Below are 17,168 nucleotides of genomic sequence, written 5' to 3' on the forward strand. Positions count from 1 at the left end.
TAATTTTAATTTAAAAATACTTTAATTTAATTAGTACTTTTTAAATTAAGCCTCTTGTTTTATCTAGGGAACTTTACTAGCTGGTAAAGCTGAAACTAGAACTAAAGTTTTCTGACTCCCAGCAAATGAACTTTTCTGATTTCTCAGGAGTCTACAGATTCATGTCAGTCAGACAATTAGCATTTATTAAAGCACCTATTATGTGTCAGGTATTGTGTTAAGCTCTAGGGATACAAAGACTTTCAGGATCATAAGAAACCTCAGATGTCTAGTCTTTCCTAAAACATGGAATTCAGCAATTCATACAATACCCTAAATGTGATCTGATGTGATCAGAGAACAGTGGGAGGATGGCTTCCCTAATCCTGGACACTTTATCTCTGCTGATACAGCCCTAAGATCATGGAAACTTTTGAGGTTGCCAAGTTATGCTGATCTTATTTTATCTTGACTTTGTCATCCAGTGAGTTAGCCATCCTTCCTTCTTTCTGTCACCTGTCAGTTATGTACATTAACTATACCTTCATCCAAGTCATTGATTAAAAATATCAAACACTAGACAACCAAGAACAGAACCTAGGGATACTTCCCTAGAGACTTCCTAAGTTAGCACCAACCCATTAATGACTACTCTTTGGATCTGGGTGGTCATCTAGTTCTGAATCTATCTCAGTGTAATTCAGCCTATATCTCTCTATCTGGTCCTCCAGGATGTCATGAGAGATTGCTAAATGCTTTGCCAAATTCCAGGCATGTATTGTTCATTCATTTTAAAAATCACCTGTTAAGCTCCTACTGTGTTCCAGGTACTTGGGATTCAGAGACCAAAAAACAAGTGCCTGTACTCAAGAGGCTGACATTCTGTTGAGAAGCAATATGTACATAGGAAAATTAAGTATCAAATATAATTAGTCATTTGCATGGGGAAGGCACTAACCATTGGAAGTGCTGGGATGGCTTCTTATCAGAGATGGCATTTGGGTTGAGCTTTGGAGGAAGTTAGGGATTCTATGAGAAGAAGGGGAAAGAATGCATTTCAGGACAGGGGGGTTGTTTATACAAAGGCATAGAGATTGGAGATAGACTATGGGGAGGCAGCAAGGATACCCATCTCTAGGGTAATGTAGCAGGGTAACATATAATGAGACTAAAAAGGTAAGCTGATGCCAGGTGGTGAAGGGCATTAAAAGAGGCATCTATATTTGGTCCCTGAGACAAAGGGGAGCTTTTGGAACTTTGTGATTAGGGGATAGTATAGTCAGACTCAGACTTGACCTTATAAATGGCACAAAACCTAGCACGGGGCTAGACAAAGTTAATGACAGACAATAAATAGTCATTGATTAACTGCCAAAATCATAGACCTATTGAATGTCAGAACTGGAAGAGTCCTTAAAGAGAATTTCATCTACCACACTATTTCCCATTTTACAGATAAGAAAACAGATGCCCAGGGAGGGGCATGATTTATAAAGGACTGTACAATTAATCAAAATCAAAGCCAAAAATAAAAACATTTATTGTTCTTGCTGAGAAAGAGATTGGCGAAGCCAGAAATTAAGAAGAATATAACACTGTAGTCCTAGAACATTAGAGTACACCTTAGAAATTGTCAAGTCTAGCCTCCTTAGTTCAAGTGATTTGCCTAAAGCTATGTAACCAGCAAGTAATAGAGCTAAAATTCCAGTCATAACACCAATAAGAAAATAGCAATAATAGCACTTGCATAGTGCTTTAATTGCAAAGTGTTTCACGTATATTATCTTTTTTATCTCAAAATAGCAGGCAGTGCACAGAATCTTTGCTAACTTTGGCACCTTGGTTTCAAAATTTGAGATTGCTCTAACAGATGATACACAATTCTTAATGAACACATACTTAGAAATCAGGCTGTCCCTCATGAGAAAAAAATCCATCAGTATAAAGTATAAAAATCATCAGTAGCTTTCTCAATAAGGCTTTCATCCATTTTTGTTTCATAAATAAATTCTTGAAAATATTCAGGTCAAACTGTTTTGGTCCCTTTCATTCCACTCGTTGGTTCCAGTTTATAACAGTTCATAATACACACCATACCGGAAATTCAGGTGGGCCCATGCTCAGTTCTGAGCACAAGGCTTTAAAGAAAAATTCATAGGCAGGATCAGGATCATTTGAAGAAATTAAGAATGCTTAGCTTGGAGAAGAGGAAACTTAAGAGGGACATGATTGTTGTCATAAAATATTTGAAGGGGTGTCAGGGGAAGAAAAATTAGACTTCTTTTACTTGCCTGCAGAAACACAGAATCACAGCAACTGAGATGGAAGGAACTTCAGAAGCCATCTAGCTTAATCCATACATGAAAGGAACACCCCTGTAACATTCCTAACAAGTTGTCATCTAATATCTACTTAATGACCTCCAATGAGGGGGAAATGATCAGCTCTTCAGGCTGATTCTACCTTTGAACAGTTCTAATTGTTAATTTTTCCTAACAATTTTTCCAAATTCTATCCCATTGTTCCAGTGCTGTCCTCTGAGGTCAAGCAGAACAAATATAATTCTCTTCCTCACGGGAACCCTTCAATTGCTCCAATGTGACACTCCTGTTCCACCTCAGCTCCTTCCCAGGCTTCTTTTCCTCCTGGCTTAAACACACCCAGCTGCCTCGAGAGATTCTCATATTTCACGAGCTCAAGACCTTTCACCATTCTGGTTTGCCTCCTCTGGACATTCTCCAGTTTGTCAATGTCCTTCTTAAACTGTGGCACCCAGAATTGAACACAATACCAAAGAGGACACCTGACAAAGGCAGGATATAGTGGGATTATCAACTCCCTGTTTCTGAGAGCTATGTCTTCTTCTAACGTTGCCCATGATTGAAATGGCTTTCTTGGGGGGGCTGCCATATCACTGTGCTGGTTTCTATGGAGCTTTTAGTGTTGTTGTTCCGTCAGTTCAGCCGTGTCTGACTTTTCATGATCCCATTTGGGATTTTCTTGGCAGAGATACTGGAATGGCTTACCATTTCCTTCTCCAGTTCATTTTACAGATGAGGAAACTGAGGTAAACAGGGTTAAGTGACATACACAAGTCACACAGCTAGTAAGTGTCTGAGGCCAGATTTGAATTTAAGAAGATGAGTGTTCCTGATTCCAAGCTCAATCCAAGCAGACTGAGCCTGCAATCCACCTAAAACCCCAGATACTTTTCAGACTGTGTTGTCTATCCATGCCTCCTCCATCTTATGCTCATAGAGTTGATGTTTGTACTAAAATACAAGACTACATTTAGCTCTTGAATTTCATTTAATTAGATTCAGTCTAATGCTCTAGTCTTGTCAAAGTCCTTTTGGATTCTGTTAGCTATCATTCCCAGCTTTTCAATCATCTGAAAATCTGATGAGCATACCACATATGCCTCTATTCAAGTCATTAATAAATACGTATTTATTATGGCACCAAGTATGGCGCCAAGCACAGATGCGAGGAGCACTGAACTGGAGCTCTCGTGCCATGCTGAAATTCAACAATTAACTGCTCTGCATCTAGCTATCCAAGCAGTCCTGAATCTATGTGATTATATTATCATATAACCTATATTTTTCTGTCTTTTTCACAAAAATTGTATGAGATCCTTTCTCAAAAGATTGCTAAAATCTCAGTAAATCCTACCCACAGCATTTCCTTCATCTGCTACATTAGTAATCTATCAAAAAAAGGAAATGAGATTAGTCTAACATGACATTCTCAACAAAGCCATGCTAACTCTTTGTAATCACTGACTCCCTTTCTAGATCTTTACCCATCTCTTTTATGATCTTTTCTAGAATTTTCCTAGGAATCAAAGTCAAACTCACTGGCCTATAGTTTAAAAGCTCTGTTCTCTTCCCTTTTTTGAAAATCAGGACATTTGCCCTTTTTCAATCATGTGACATTTCTCCCATTCTCTGTAATGTTTCATATAACACTGACAATGGCTTAGGAATCCCACCTATCAGTTCTTTCAGGACTGGAAGATGGGGTCCTTCTGGGTCAGGTGACTTGAATTTATCAAGGGTACCTAAAAACATTCCCTTACTTACCTTGGGTATCAACTCCCTTAGTTATTTTTTTTGGTCACTTCCAATGTAGATGTAATTCTATGATGCCAAGAAAATAGAAAGAAAATCAGAATTGAATAACTCTATGTTATCTTTGTTATCATCCCCAAATCACCCCAAGCAAAGATCTTATCCCTCCTGCAATGCTTATTTTTCTTCCAATGTAAGTTTTAAAAGTTATATTGCCTTTATTTCCCTTAACCATCTGAGCTTTAGGATTTCTGACACTATTTGTATAGGTCTGTGACCTACCTTTATATTCATCCTCTGTTTCCTGGTCTTGCTTCTATCTTCTGTACATTTTTTTAAATTTATTTTTTTAATTATTTATTATCTTTTAAGTTCCAAGCTGTTTCCCTCCCTCCTTCTCCACCCTGTACTAAAGAAAGCCATCATTTGACACAGTAAAACCATACATACTATTAAGTATGTATAATATGTAAAACCATACTATGCATACTTCTATTTGTCACTTCTTTCTCAGGAGATGGATAGCACCTTCTTCCATTATAGGTCCTTTGTAGCTGATTTGAATATTTTTAATACTCAAAATAGCTTTAGTCATTCACAGTTATTCTTTGAACAATATTGTTGTTACTGTATACAATGTTCCCTTGGTTCTAATCATTTCCTTCTTCATTATTTCATGTTTTTCTAAAATCAACCTGCTCATCATTTCTGAAAGTACAGTAATATTTCATCACAATCATATACCACAACTTGATTAGCCAGTCCCCAATTGACAGACATTCCTTCAATTTCCAGTTCTTTGCCACCGAAAATAGAACTGCTATAAATATTTTAGAACATATAGGTTCCTTTCCTTTTTCCCTGATCACCTTGGGAAACAGAACTGATATAGATATTGCTGGGTCTAAGAATATAGACAGTTTTATAATTCTTTGGTCTAATTCCAGATTGCTCTCCAGAACAATTGAGTTAGTTCATAGTTCCACCAACAATGTATTAGTGTCCCATCTTCTATACACTTTTGAAAAACTAAGTTGGTTCATGAATTCTCTGTGCATATACATGGATCTCTTCAAACAAATCCCATTTTTCCTTGTTATTTGAATTACTGTATTTCCCTTTGTGTCTTCATAATCTCATCCTTGAGCATTTCTTATCCCTCCTATGTTGACTTCCTCTGGCTTATTTTAGTCCGTGGGATCCTACCTATTTTTCCTCTGAACTCCATTGCAATCTGCTTTTCCAAAATCTATGGTATATATCAGACTAGGTTTCCTCTCCTCTATGATAAATTCTAGAATGGAATACTAGTGATCACTTATCCCACAAGTTCCCATCATTTTCACCCCAGTAGCCAGTTCTTCTATGCTAGTGAGAATTAGAAGCAGAATATTTTTCCTCTACCTTTTGAAGAATGGAAGTATCACTAAGGCAAGACTAAATACTATTAGTTAGTCTGCTCTTGACATAGAGTTCCAGGTGACTGCATTACTGAAATCTCCCATCACTGCTACATTATACGTCCATGCTAAGTTTATGATTAGTTTCCCAAACACCTCATTTATTTCTTTTTTCTGTCAAGGTAATCTGTAGGATATTCCAGTGACAAAAATCACTTCCAGTTTTTCCTTTCAGCCAAATATTCTACATCATGCTTCCCAAGTCTGGTTCCAACACTTCCACACATGAATATTCCCTCTAAATATGCAGTACTACTCCAGTATTTTCTTTACCTATAGTGCTTCTTTGGAAGCTATAATCTAGTCACGTGTTGCAACATACCAAGTCACAGTGATACCTTTGAGGTCAATTTTGCCCACTTAAATTAGGACCATAGATTCTTCTTGTGTGTTGCTTAAACCTTGGATATTTACATATTCAGGGGTAGGGAATCTGCAGCGTCAAAGCCACATGTGACCCCCTATGTCCTCAAGTGCAGCCCTTTGACTGATTCCAAACTTCTCCGAACAATTTGTTCCATTCTGTGTTCTATGTTCTGTGAAGTTTGGATTCAGTCAAAGGGCTGCACTTGAGGACTTAGAGGGCCACAGGTTCCCCACCCGTGATACAGATAACCAAGGGCATGAGTTTTCCTACTGGTTCCTTTCTTGTGTTTACATCTCCCAGAATTTGTAGGTATCAACTTCTCCTAACTATTCTTCTCCCAACATAGTGACACTGTCCTCTCTGTTGTGCTCACATACAACACTCCATCTCCTGACTGACTGTTTTCATTGGTAGTCCTCCCATACCAAGAACACTTTCCTCATCTCCACCTCTTAGCTGCCCAGGCTTCCTATAAGTCTCAGCAAAAGTATCACCTTCTGCAAGAAGCCTTTCCCAGTTCTCCTTAATCTCAGTGAATTAGTGACAATTTATCTTGTACAGTATATATTTTGTTTGTACATAGCTGTTTGCATATAATCTCCCCCATTAGACTGTGATATCAAGGGGTCTCTTGGTAGCAGGGGCTGTTGTTTTTCTATTCTTTATATCCCCAGCACTTACCACAATACCTGACATATAGTAGCTATTTAATAAATGCTAGTTTTTGAACTGACTGACTTCTTTCTTTGAGACTACTCCCTAAACTCTCTGATTTTCAAGGATATGCACAGTCCTCCCCCAAGCCACTCAATCCTTTTCAGTTTAATGGTGTATTGATTAAATTTGCAAGACATCTGATATAAACATCCTTACCAGTCTCTCTTAGATGAACTCAGTCTCTGGCCAAGAATCTATCAACCTTATATTGTAAACCCACGATGGAGAAATCTAAATCTCATTCTCAGAAATGCCTTCTCAGCCAGCTGTTCACTTCCCAAGCTAATTTTTCTCTTCTGCATTCTTTGACTTTGATAGACAACAGTGAGGAAAATGCAACCTGCACCCTGTGGTCTTCTGTGTCTTGCCAAGACTATAATTATTTGTAATGCTTTTTATTTGAATCTCCCAGAGTGGATAGTTGTCATCTATTTCGGGATAAGTCTGGAATGATCTCTGTTATGTCTTGTATAGAAACCCCAGAAAGACCATTTTGTTTAGTCATTTCAGTCCTGTCTGACTCTTCATGATCCCATTTGGAATTTTCTTGTCAAAGATACAGCAGGGGTTTGCCATTTCCTTCTCCAGCTCCCTTTACAGAGGAACTGAGACAAACAGAGGTAAGTGGCTTATCCTATGTCACACAACTAGTAAGTGTCTGAAACCAGATTTGAACTCAGGAAGATGAGTCTTCCTGACTCCAGACCAAGTGCTCCATTCACCGCACCACATAGCTGCCCAGAAAGACAATACTCTATATTTTTGTTATTGGGTCTTATAATAGCAGTGTCAGTACACCAAGCCCAGGGAATCACTGGCTACTACTACTCTACTTACTCTTCTTCGTCTACCAGACGATCTCTCACCTGCTAGCTGCCTTCCTTCACCTCAGGTTCTTTTTTCCCCCCTTGGAATCATTTGCATCCATTGCTTCAGTAAATCTTCATTCTAACAACCTGAAATGTGTAGAGACATTTTTCCAGCTTCTTCACCTTCTCCTCTAGGAGAAAGATCAGCTTACATTGGGAACACACAGTAACAGGCACTCGGCTGTGGTGGAAATAAAACATTTCACACTAAATCCGAAGCCACTTCACAATTTCCCCTGTTCACCACAATGGTTGAGGTTTCCAACCTGGTTTCTGGAAACTCCTTGTGAATGTTTATACCTCAGCCTTAAATACCCAGTTAAACCTTTTTACAGGCAATTATCACTTCTTAATAATTTAACTACCTCACTCAAATTCCTTTCCTTTGTCTCAACAAAAATTCCAACGCCACACCCCTTCCTAAGGCAGAATCAGAACCAAGAGGCAAACATTGCAGACTTTGGCTCAATGAAAGGAGAACCTTCCTAAAAAATTGAATTTTCCAAAGTAAAAGGAATGGGCTGCCCAAGGTGGTTTTGTGAGACCCCCATCAAGGTATAACTTCAAGTAGATACTGGACATGTATAGGAGGTGGCTACTTGAGATAGGGGATTGGACTAGATAACTTTTAAAGCTTTTTTTTTCAACTCTGAGATTTGTATTTCTAGGAGTCTTTCTATCCTCTCAGTATCTGAATTTAATGAAGCTACATAAATCAACCAATAGTCCATGAGAGCCAGGTTAAATGCATGCAATGGTCTGTTTGGAGGAAGAAGATGCCATGATTAGCAAAACTTTTCTCACCAGACAATAATTGAGTAGATCTGCCTTCTCTCTTTTGTCACCATCTAATCCACTCCAACCAACAAGTGCTTGGCCAGTAGTAGCTACGCTGTCATGAAGAGGTAGGACCAGATTTATCACAACCATGTGACTTGTGTCAAATAATTTCACCCTCCTTGCCTCAGCTTCCTCATCTATAAAATGGGGTTAATAATTCCTGCCCTAACTAATTTTCCCACAGGATTATTATGGGGATCAAGTGGGATAATGGGTATGAAAACACTTTGTAAATTTTAAAATGCTATACTTGTGGGAGGCATAAAGTATATTTTAAGCCATAAAATTAATAACAATCACACCTTTCATTTATAGTAAAGAAGAGTCTACCTTTGAAAAAGCTCAAAGGAAAAGGGGGAGCCATATTTTGGAACCTCCCTTCCTCAAAGAAAATCAGTGGGAGAATCAAGGAAATCAATCTGTAAATACTTTGAGAAACTCAGAAGAAAAGATCTATGAAAGCATGAAGTCATTTTAGAAGGACTACACAATTTCAAAGCAGAGCTCCAAAGTACTGGCCAGGAGTAGATCCCTAGGTCCCTTTTTAAAGTTTTTTTTTAATTATAAATTCAAAAACTATTAACAAAAGCAAAAATCAGATAAACATACAAAATAAGTGGCAAAAAATATCTTACAATCCACTTCCATCCTTTAAAGAGGCCTCACTAATCAAGGGGAAAAAATGCTTCTGTTCTGTTCCTTCCCAGCCTGTTCTAAGTTCTTCTAACTTTAACTTTGGATGTTTGTTAAAGGAAAAGATAGACAGTTATACCTGGGTAGGGTGAGACTCAAAGATATGCTATAATGGAAAGAATGCTAGGTTTGGAGTCAGAGGAGCTGAATTCAAATCCTGATGCTGCTGCCTATATGACTTTGGATCAGTCATTGTAGTTCTCTGGGCTACAGTTTCATCATCTGTAAAAGGAAGGTACTGTTCTAGATGACCTCCAGGGAACCTTCCAGTTTTAAATCTATGATCCTATTATACAGAAGGGGAGGGGGAACTAGATAGCCTCCCAATGGACTTTCCAGTCTATTGATTTTAGAATTCATTCATGAAAGGGGGATTCCAGATAACACTGATAAAAATCAATAACCCAGACAGCTGCACTTATCTTACATTGGCATTTGTGGAGCATAGCATAGTGGAGAGAGAGAGTTGGCCTCAGAATCAGGTAGAACGGGTTTCAAGTCCATTTCTGACAGGAACTGGCTCCAATGAATGACTCTAGGGAAGTCATCTGACTTCTTAGTACCTCAGACAACTCTCTAAGACCCTAAGTTATGAGCAGGTGTTGACTTGCTCAGGTCAGTGTTTCCTCATTGGAAATTCCCTGTACCAATGAAATCACAGGTCCAGTAAAGAAAAAGTTATATAATTCTTTAATAGTAATAGTAGCTTACAGAATGAATAAATGAAAAAAATGTATGTATTAAACACTTGTTATATGCCAAACACTGTGCTAAATATTGGGGATAGAAATAGAAAATAAGACAGTGCTTCCTCTCAAACTTATACTTCAGATGGGGAAGACAACAGACTTTAGAGGATGCAGCTGCAAGATGGATTGAAAGGTCCCTAAGTCCTAAGGCTACAGTATCTGGGTAGATGGCAAGGTCTGGTGGTCCTTTGTGGTGCACTGGTAGATCAAATGGAAGTGTCTGGGGGATCAGAATGATATAGTGACAGGGCAATTTGTAAGACCACAAGGATCATGACAGGGCATGGTAAGATTTGATAGTCCTCCATATTATCAGGAGGATTATCAGTAGTGACTCCTAACTCATCCAAATGTTATAAGCACAACAGCTACGTTGTAGAGCAGTGAACCTGGAGGAGCCCAGCCTGCTATCACTGAGAAGAAGGGAGTAGCCATAAGGGTCCTGGTAGAGTAGGGATTTGGGGTTTCTTCCTAAAGGGGTGGAGATGGGAGGAAGCAGTGTTCATGGAGGATGGGAAAAGGTGATGTGGAAGAGAAAGGGATAATCAGCAAGAATGTTAGGAGGGAAGGGCCTCTTCCAGGTCATTTTTACCTAGTCCCCTAAGCAATAGCCCACGTTTATTTTGATACTTAAATGGATCCGTGATTTAATTGATATCCTTGTCATTTTTTGTTCCAATGATACAGATGATGAGCCATACATGCTTGCTCATCCATACAACAATTGTCTATGTCCTTCAATAAATCCTTCATTGGGGTTCCACCAATATCATGGGTACCTAATTCTATATCTCTTAACACTGCATTGATAAAATAGAGCATACAGGCTGTCCACTGGTTGCATAAAACGTAGCCACTTTTGATCAGTCCTACATTCATCAAATAATATGAATGTGTGTAAATGAATGATAAAGGAATAGCCACAATGAGATTTGAACTAACCCAAAATAATTCCCAATCTTGGAAAACAGGTTCCCACATACATCAGCTTCCATTTGGCATTACTTCAACATGAGTTTCCAAAAGGAGCCTTGAAAAAAATTTCATAAGCTACCTTGTGTCTGTGTTGTTAAATACAAGTTAATTAGGTTCAACAACCAAGTCACAAGCCTGTTTTGCACTCTATCGTAGAACCAAGAACATCAAACAAATAGATCAACCATAGCTCATGACAACTCTTTTGGTGCCTTAATCCAGTAGGAGGGACAGACATTCTCATTATTTCAGTCTTCCTCTGCTATCCACTGCTAAAGTTGGTGACAGAAATTTTAAATGATTTTTGATGTGTGTGTGTGTGTGTGTGTGTGTGTGTGTGTTCATTCTCAATGCCTAAAAAACAGGGGGATGGATGCCTTTTCTCCTGTCTACAAAATTTATCATGCCAGTTAGCCCAGCTGGCAGATCTGTCCTCTCTGTATTCAGCCAATAACGTAACTGAAAGCTTGGTAGAAATTGTGGTTTGGATCAGAGAATCTTGGGAAAATAACAATTAGAGCTGAAAAAAAGACCTTAGAGATGAGTCTAACCCTCTTATTTTAAAGAGGGAAAAATGAGGAAACTAAAGAGATTTGTCTATAGTCACACAGAGAATTTTTTTTCTAAATAGCTATTTGAAGTTGTAAACTTCCAATTTCAGTAATGTGCTCATTACACTGGAGCAGGAAAGGGGGGGAGAATGGGGGGGGGCGGGGGAGACAGGGAATGGGGTAGGAAGGAGCAGTAAGGCCTTGGGAGTAGAGTTCACCATTCACTTCATTTTGCCTTATTTAGAGAGTCTTGGCTACAGGGATGTATCTTCCCAGAAACCTTTGCTGACCACTACAGGCAAAAGTGATATTTCCTTTCTCCAGATTCTTACATTTAGCTTCATATGAAGTCAAGAAAAAACCCATTTGGATTCTGGATGACTCCCTCACTACTGCCCTTCATACTCTTTGTATATAATGACTTTATTTTTTTAAGATCAGAGATTAATATGAGATAAGACCCAAGGAGAAAATTCCAACTACCACAGAAAGACCAGGGGAAGAAAGTTCCCAGGACCAATTTCCAGCCATGGACAGTTTCACCGAATGTTTGAACAAGTTGAAGGACGTCCATGAGAAAGAAATCCTTGGTATGTATGACCCAGCTTCCAGGGAAACAAAAGCAAGGTCACATGGTGGGCTATGCAATCTTTAGAGTGGGAACTTTCTAAGCTGTACCTTGAGATGCTCCCTGATCCTATGGCAACTTTACTGAAAGAAGGTTCTAAATGTCCATGTCATATGCAGTATAAATGACAGGCCCCCAAGTTAACCTCTCATAAAGAACATTTATTGGTTATAGAATAAACAGTTCTCCTGCAACAAGAGAATATACCATCCTTTCATGGGTCTCTCTCCCAACACTGAATTGTAGGAGTTGTTTGGGTAGGAACAACACTTAGGTCAGCCTGGAATGAGAACTTCGAATTGAAAGGATAAGTGTACCAGAGGTACTGGTGAATGCTGAGAGACCAATCTGTTGAATCTTCTTCTTCCCCTGAGGAAAATATAAGATCATAGATTTATAGAAGGAGCCTCAGAAGTCACCTTATCCAAACCGCTCACTTTTCAGAAGAGAAAACAGGCCCAGATATATTAAGTGCTTTTTCTCAAAAGTCATTCATGTAATAAGGGACAGTCAGAATTTTGTTGTTCAGTCATTTCAGTCATGTCCAATTCTTTGGGACCCCATTTGGGGCTTTCTTGGCAAAGTTACTGGAGCAGGTGTCCATTCCCTTCTCCAGTTCATTTTACAGATGAAGAAACTGAAGCAAACAGGGTTAAGTGACTTGCCCAGGCTCACACAGTTTGTAAATGTTTGAAATTGGATTTGAACTCATAAAGATGGTCTTCCTGATTCTAAGCAACTCAATCTACTGAGCCACCAATGCAAACCCATATTTTCTGACTCCAAATCCAGGGCCCTTATCACTGTATCAAGATGCCTCCATGAGTAATAGGGTCAGAAAGATAAGTGCATGGGTGGTGAGAGAGGGCTCTGGAAATACTCAGACATGACTTTGATAGGGGAGTACAGTAATTCATTGTTAAAGACTGTCAGGAAAGGCCCTTTCCATGGATGAGAAGAAAATGAAGGTGGCATGGCTCACTGCTAAAATTCTAACACCCTTTTCCACTAGAGCTCCCCCCACAAAAGAGCACCACATGGCTTCTTCATTTCCACACCCTTCTACCAAATAAGGTGCCCATAATTTAAGAGATGTTGTCTTGGTTCTAAAATGGAATATTCAGTGTCCTAACATCTTCTCCCTCTTGCAGGACTGCAGAACAAATTGTTGGAGCTTAACACGGAGAAGTGTCGGTAAGTTGGATCCCATTGCTATGTGAGCTGAACCTTGGGGTTCTCTCTAAGGATCCAGAGGAAATCTTCAAAAGCAATATTTGTCAATAAAACCTTTCCACTATAGGGAGCCTCTCCAACCCCAGGAGATGTATGAAGCCTGCAGGATATTGAGCTTTTCCCTTGGAGTTTTGAGCTGGTCCCTTAATTTTATGACTCAAGATGGAAGCTGGAGGTACCAAGTCCAAAATAGCACCCATGAAGGGAGGAGACCCACAGGGATGGGAGAGCAGAAGAGGCAAACCATCCTTTGCAAATTGGAAATAGTCCTCCATCCTTTATGTGAATGAACTACACAGAAGTCATAGAATGCCTAAGTAAGACAGGACCTTAGAGATTATCTGCTCCAACATACTCATTCTTCAGATGAAGAAACCAAGGACCTGTAAAGTTAAGAAAAGGCAGGTGTGGTATAGTGGCAGCAATCCTAGAAGCAAAGTCAGACAACCTGGTTCTGATGCTTTCCTTCTGATTAAGTCACTTAATCTTTCTCTATATCAATTGAATTAAACACTTTCTAAGATCTCTAATAGCTCTACATACTGTGATCCTAAGTAACTGTGGTAAAGACACATAGCAAGTTAGTGGCAGAGCTAAAACCTGAACCCAGATTCTCTAATTAGCAAAATAATGATCTTTCCATTATACCATTTATTGTTCGTCAGTCACGTCTAACTCTTCATGACCCCATTTGGGATTTTCTTGGCAAAGATACTGAAGTAGTTGACCAGTTCCTTCTCCAATTCATTTGAGGCGAATAGTGTTAAATGACTTGCCCAGGGTCACACAGATAGTGTCTGAGGCTATATTTGAACTCAGATCTTCCTGACTCTAGGCCCAGAGCTCTATCCACCATGCCATGTAGTTGTCCATCATACGAAGCTTCCTCAGATTCAGTGTTGACTCCCCTTCCCTTCAACTACCACATTCCCACAGTCATCAACTCTTATATATGCTTTCTTGGAAATTGCTCCCCCATTCATCCCCCTCTCACCTTCCCCATTATCCTCCTTCTAATCCTAATAGGTTGTAAGATCCTTTCCAATTAAAACATTCTATGATTCTCTGATTCCAGATCAGGCCTTCATCACCTCTCATCTAGGCTACTGTTGATGGCCTCCTAGCTGGCATCCCCTTGCCTTCAGTCCTTCCCCTATCCAGCCCAAACTTAACAAATTTCTCTGACTTGGAAATTTTCCCTGCTGATGGTAAAGGGTCATTTTCATTGTCTCCTCCTTGTTTTTTGAATCAGAGATTCCCAGAGGATTGAAGAGCTATTTGCCAAAAACCACCAGCTCCGGGAACAGCAGAAAGCCCTGAAGGAGAATGTTAAGGTATTAGAGAACAGGTAAGTCCTAACCCACTGGGAGGACCCAGCAGAATGAGCAGCCCCCCACAGTGTCCTTCTATTTAAGAAAGAAATCTCTCTTTGTTAGGAATAGAACATGACTTGGAAATGATTTCTCATTTAAGGGATTCCAAGAACACAGAGCCTTTCAAAAGCATTGATGACCCCTATTTTAGTGACTCAGTGGATAGAGAGCCGGGCCTGGACTCAGGAAGAGTCCTCTTCCTAAGTTCAAATCCAGCCTCAGACACTTACTAGCTGTGTGACCCTAGTCAAGTCACTTAACCCTGTTTGCCTCAGTTTCCTCACCTGTAAAATGAGCTGGAGAAGTAAACTACTCCAGTATCTCTGCCAAGAAAACTCCAGTGGGGTCATGAAGAGTCATGTTTGACTAAAACAACTGAACAATAACTATATAGCCATAATCAAAGCCCCTTCTAGCTCTAACAATCTGTGAATTTATATCTAACCTTTGTATGGAGCTTTAGAATTTTTAAAGTGCTGTCCCATGCATATATGATTCTCTATTAATCCCCTGTGAGGCTAGTAGAAGTATTATACCTTTTTTTATAGCTGAAGAAACTAATGTACCAAAAGATAAGCAATTTTCCCAAGGTTACACAGCTTGTCATCACCCAAGAAGGGACTAGAATTCTGATCTCCTAATTCTTAATTCAGGACTCTCTACAATAATTCTTATATATGAAAATCCAGATTTGTCAACCAAACAGAGATCATTCTAATTAATGCTTACAATTATTATCACATAAATCAAACTCTCTATAAATTATTTATATAGCACTTCAGGTATTTTACACTGTCAAACTGTTAACACATACATAATCTCACTTACTCTTCACAACCACTCTGAGGTAGGTAGTTCAAGTAGTATGGTTTCCATTTTATAGATGAGGACACTGAGGCTGTGAAAAGTGAAGTGACTTACCCAAATACCCAGGTAGTAAATGGCAGACCCAGAAGTCAAACTCAAATCCAGTTGTACCATACTCCCTTCTGTGATTAGGACTGCCAAAAGACAAGCAAATTCCCTGTAAGAGTATTTTCCATAGAAATCTCTCTGGTTGTATTTAAAATACGATTCACTTTACAAAATTCCATTTACCCTCAACTTTTCAGGAAAACCTGTAGAATACAAAGTGAGTAAATAAACCCAGAGACATTTCCTTTCATCTCTTGCCTTCCTCTTTCAGAATTAAAACACAACCCAAAAATGAACACGGCACACTCCAGACTCCTTTCCAATTCCAAACTCCATGTAGGTTATCCTAACCTGGGATTCCTCCCAGGCCCAGAGGTGCCTCCAATAGTCCAGACCTAAGAAAGGAGGAAGGGAGAAAGGAAGGGTGCAGCTTTGGTACGGAAGCAATCAACCAGGTAGCTTTCTTATTTCAGACTGAGGGCTGGCCTCTGTGACAGATGTATGGTGACTCAGGAGCTGGCCAAGAAGAAACAGCATGAATATGAGAATTCCCATCTTCAGAGCCTACAGCATATCTTTATCCTGAGTAAGTCAATTAATCAGAAAGCATTCATTAAGTGCTTCTTATGTACCAGTCACTGTGCTAAGGGCTTAGGATATAAATAACAAAATAAAACTTTCCCTACCTTGAAGAATTTATATTCTATTTGGAAAAATTGTGGGCAAAAACAAGTCTATATATGTGTGTGTGTGTACATATATGTGTGTGTGTATGGCAGGATTACATGAAATAAACATAAAACACTTTTGGAATGAGGGTACTCACAGCTGAGTCTTGGAGTTGGGGGAACCTCAGCAAAGACTTCATGTAGAAAATGGTGCTTGAGCTGAGTTTTGAAGGAAATAAGGGGATTTTAAGAGGCAGAGATGACTAAGGAGTGCATTTCAGGCATGGGGGGGACACCCTATACAAAGGCACAGAGGTGAAAGATTGAGTATGATATGTAAGGAATGACAAAAAGGCCATTTTTACTGGACTACGGAGTGTGGGAAGGGGAGTAATATACATCAAGTCCAGAAAGATGGGTTGGGACTAAGACATCAAGGATTTTAAAAGCCAAACAGAATTTATTTTTCCCTAGATGCAACAGGGAGACACAGGAGCCTTTTGAGTAGGGAAATCACAGTGCTCAGACGTGTGATTTAAGAAAACCACTTTGACAGCTCAACCAACCTTCTTAGAAGCTTTCTGGTTTCTGCATTTTCTAAAACATACCCCAAGGGCTGCTTTCAATCTTTAGTGGGTTCCCCTCTGTCATCTCATATTTTTCTAGTCGAGAGTCCAGATGATCCAGAGATCAGAAAAAAAGTCCTTCAAAGCCCCAGTTTTTAAATGCACTCAGTTCCTACCTGATCCCATAAACATATAATGCTTCAAGGTGAATGACACGCTTTGAGAAAGGCCTTGCTGAAAAGGGGAAAAGCTAAGGAGGTACTTCTGTAGGCTCTCTGTGGGACTGAGATGCTCTGTCCTCAGCTGAGCAGAAATTCCCAGGAAAGTCAGCTGAAAAAAAGAACCTTATATTCAGTGTATGAGGAATAAAAGATATGACTGAATCTTCCCCTCCACTCTCCCAGTAATCCGCAGAACAGGGCTTCTTAAACTTTTTCCACTCAAGACCCCTTCAGCACTTCTTAAATTGTTTAAAGAGTTCAAGAAGTACTGCCATAGAAGTCATGACTATG

General features: G+C 39.4%; 1 protein-coding gene across 1 annotated transcript in view; it reads left to right on the forward strand.

Annotated features, from left to right (window-relative positions):
- The window catches only part of RBBP8NL (RBBP8 N-terminal like), a 71,596-nt gene that overhangs the window by 12,580 nt on the left and 41,848 nt on the right, over positions 1-17,168 (forward strand). Inside the window, exons 2-5 of the mRNA XM_072633350.1 lie at positions 11,710-11,863; positions 13,053-13,095; positions 14,387-14,482; positions 15,896-16,008. Coding sequence (XP_072489451.1) covers positions 11,803-11,863; positions 13,053-13,095; positions 14,387-14,482; positions 15,896-16,008 — 313 coding nt within the window. The 5' untranslated portion in view covers positions 11,710-11,802. The remainder of the gene's footprint in view (positions 1-11,709; positions 11,864-13,052; positions 13,096-14,386; positions 14,483-15,895; positions 16,009-17,168) is intronic.

This window comes from Notamacropus eugenii, chromosome 1 (assembly GCF_028372415.1).
Source record: "Notamacropus eugenii isolate mMacEug1 chromosome 1, mMacEug1.pri_v2, whole genome shotgun sequence".
Classification (NCBI taxonomy): domain Eukaryota; kingdom Metazoa; phylum Chordata; class Mammalia; order Diprotodontia; family Macropodidae; genus Notamacropus; species Notamacropus eugenii.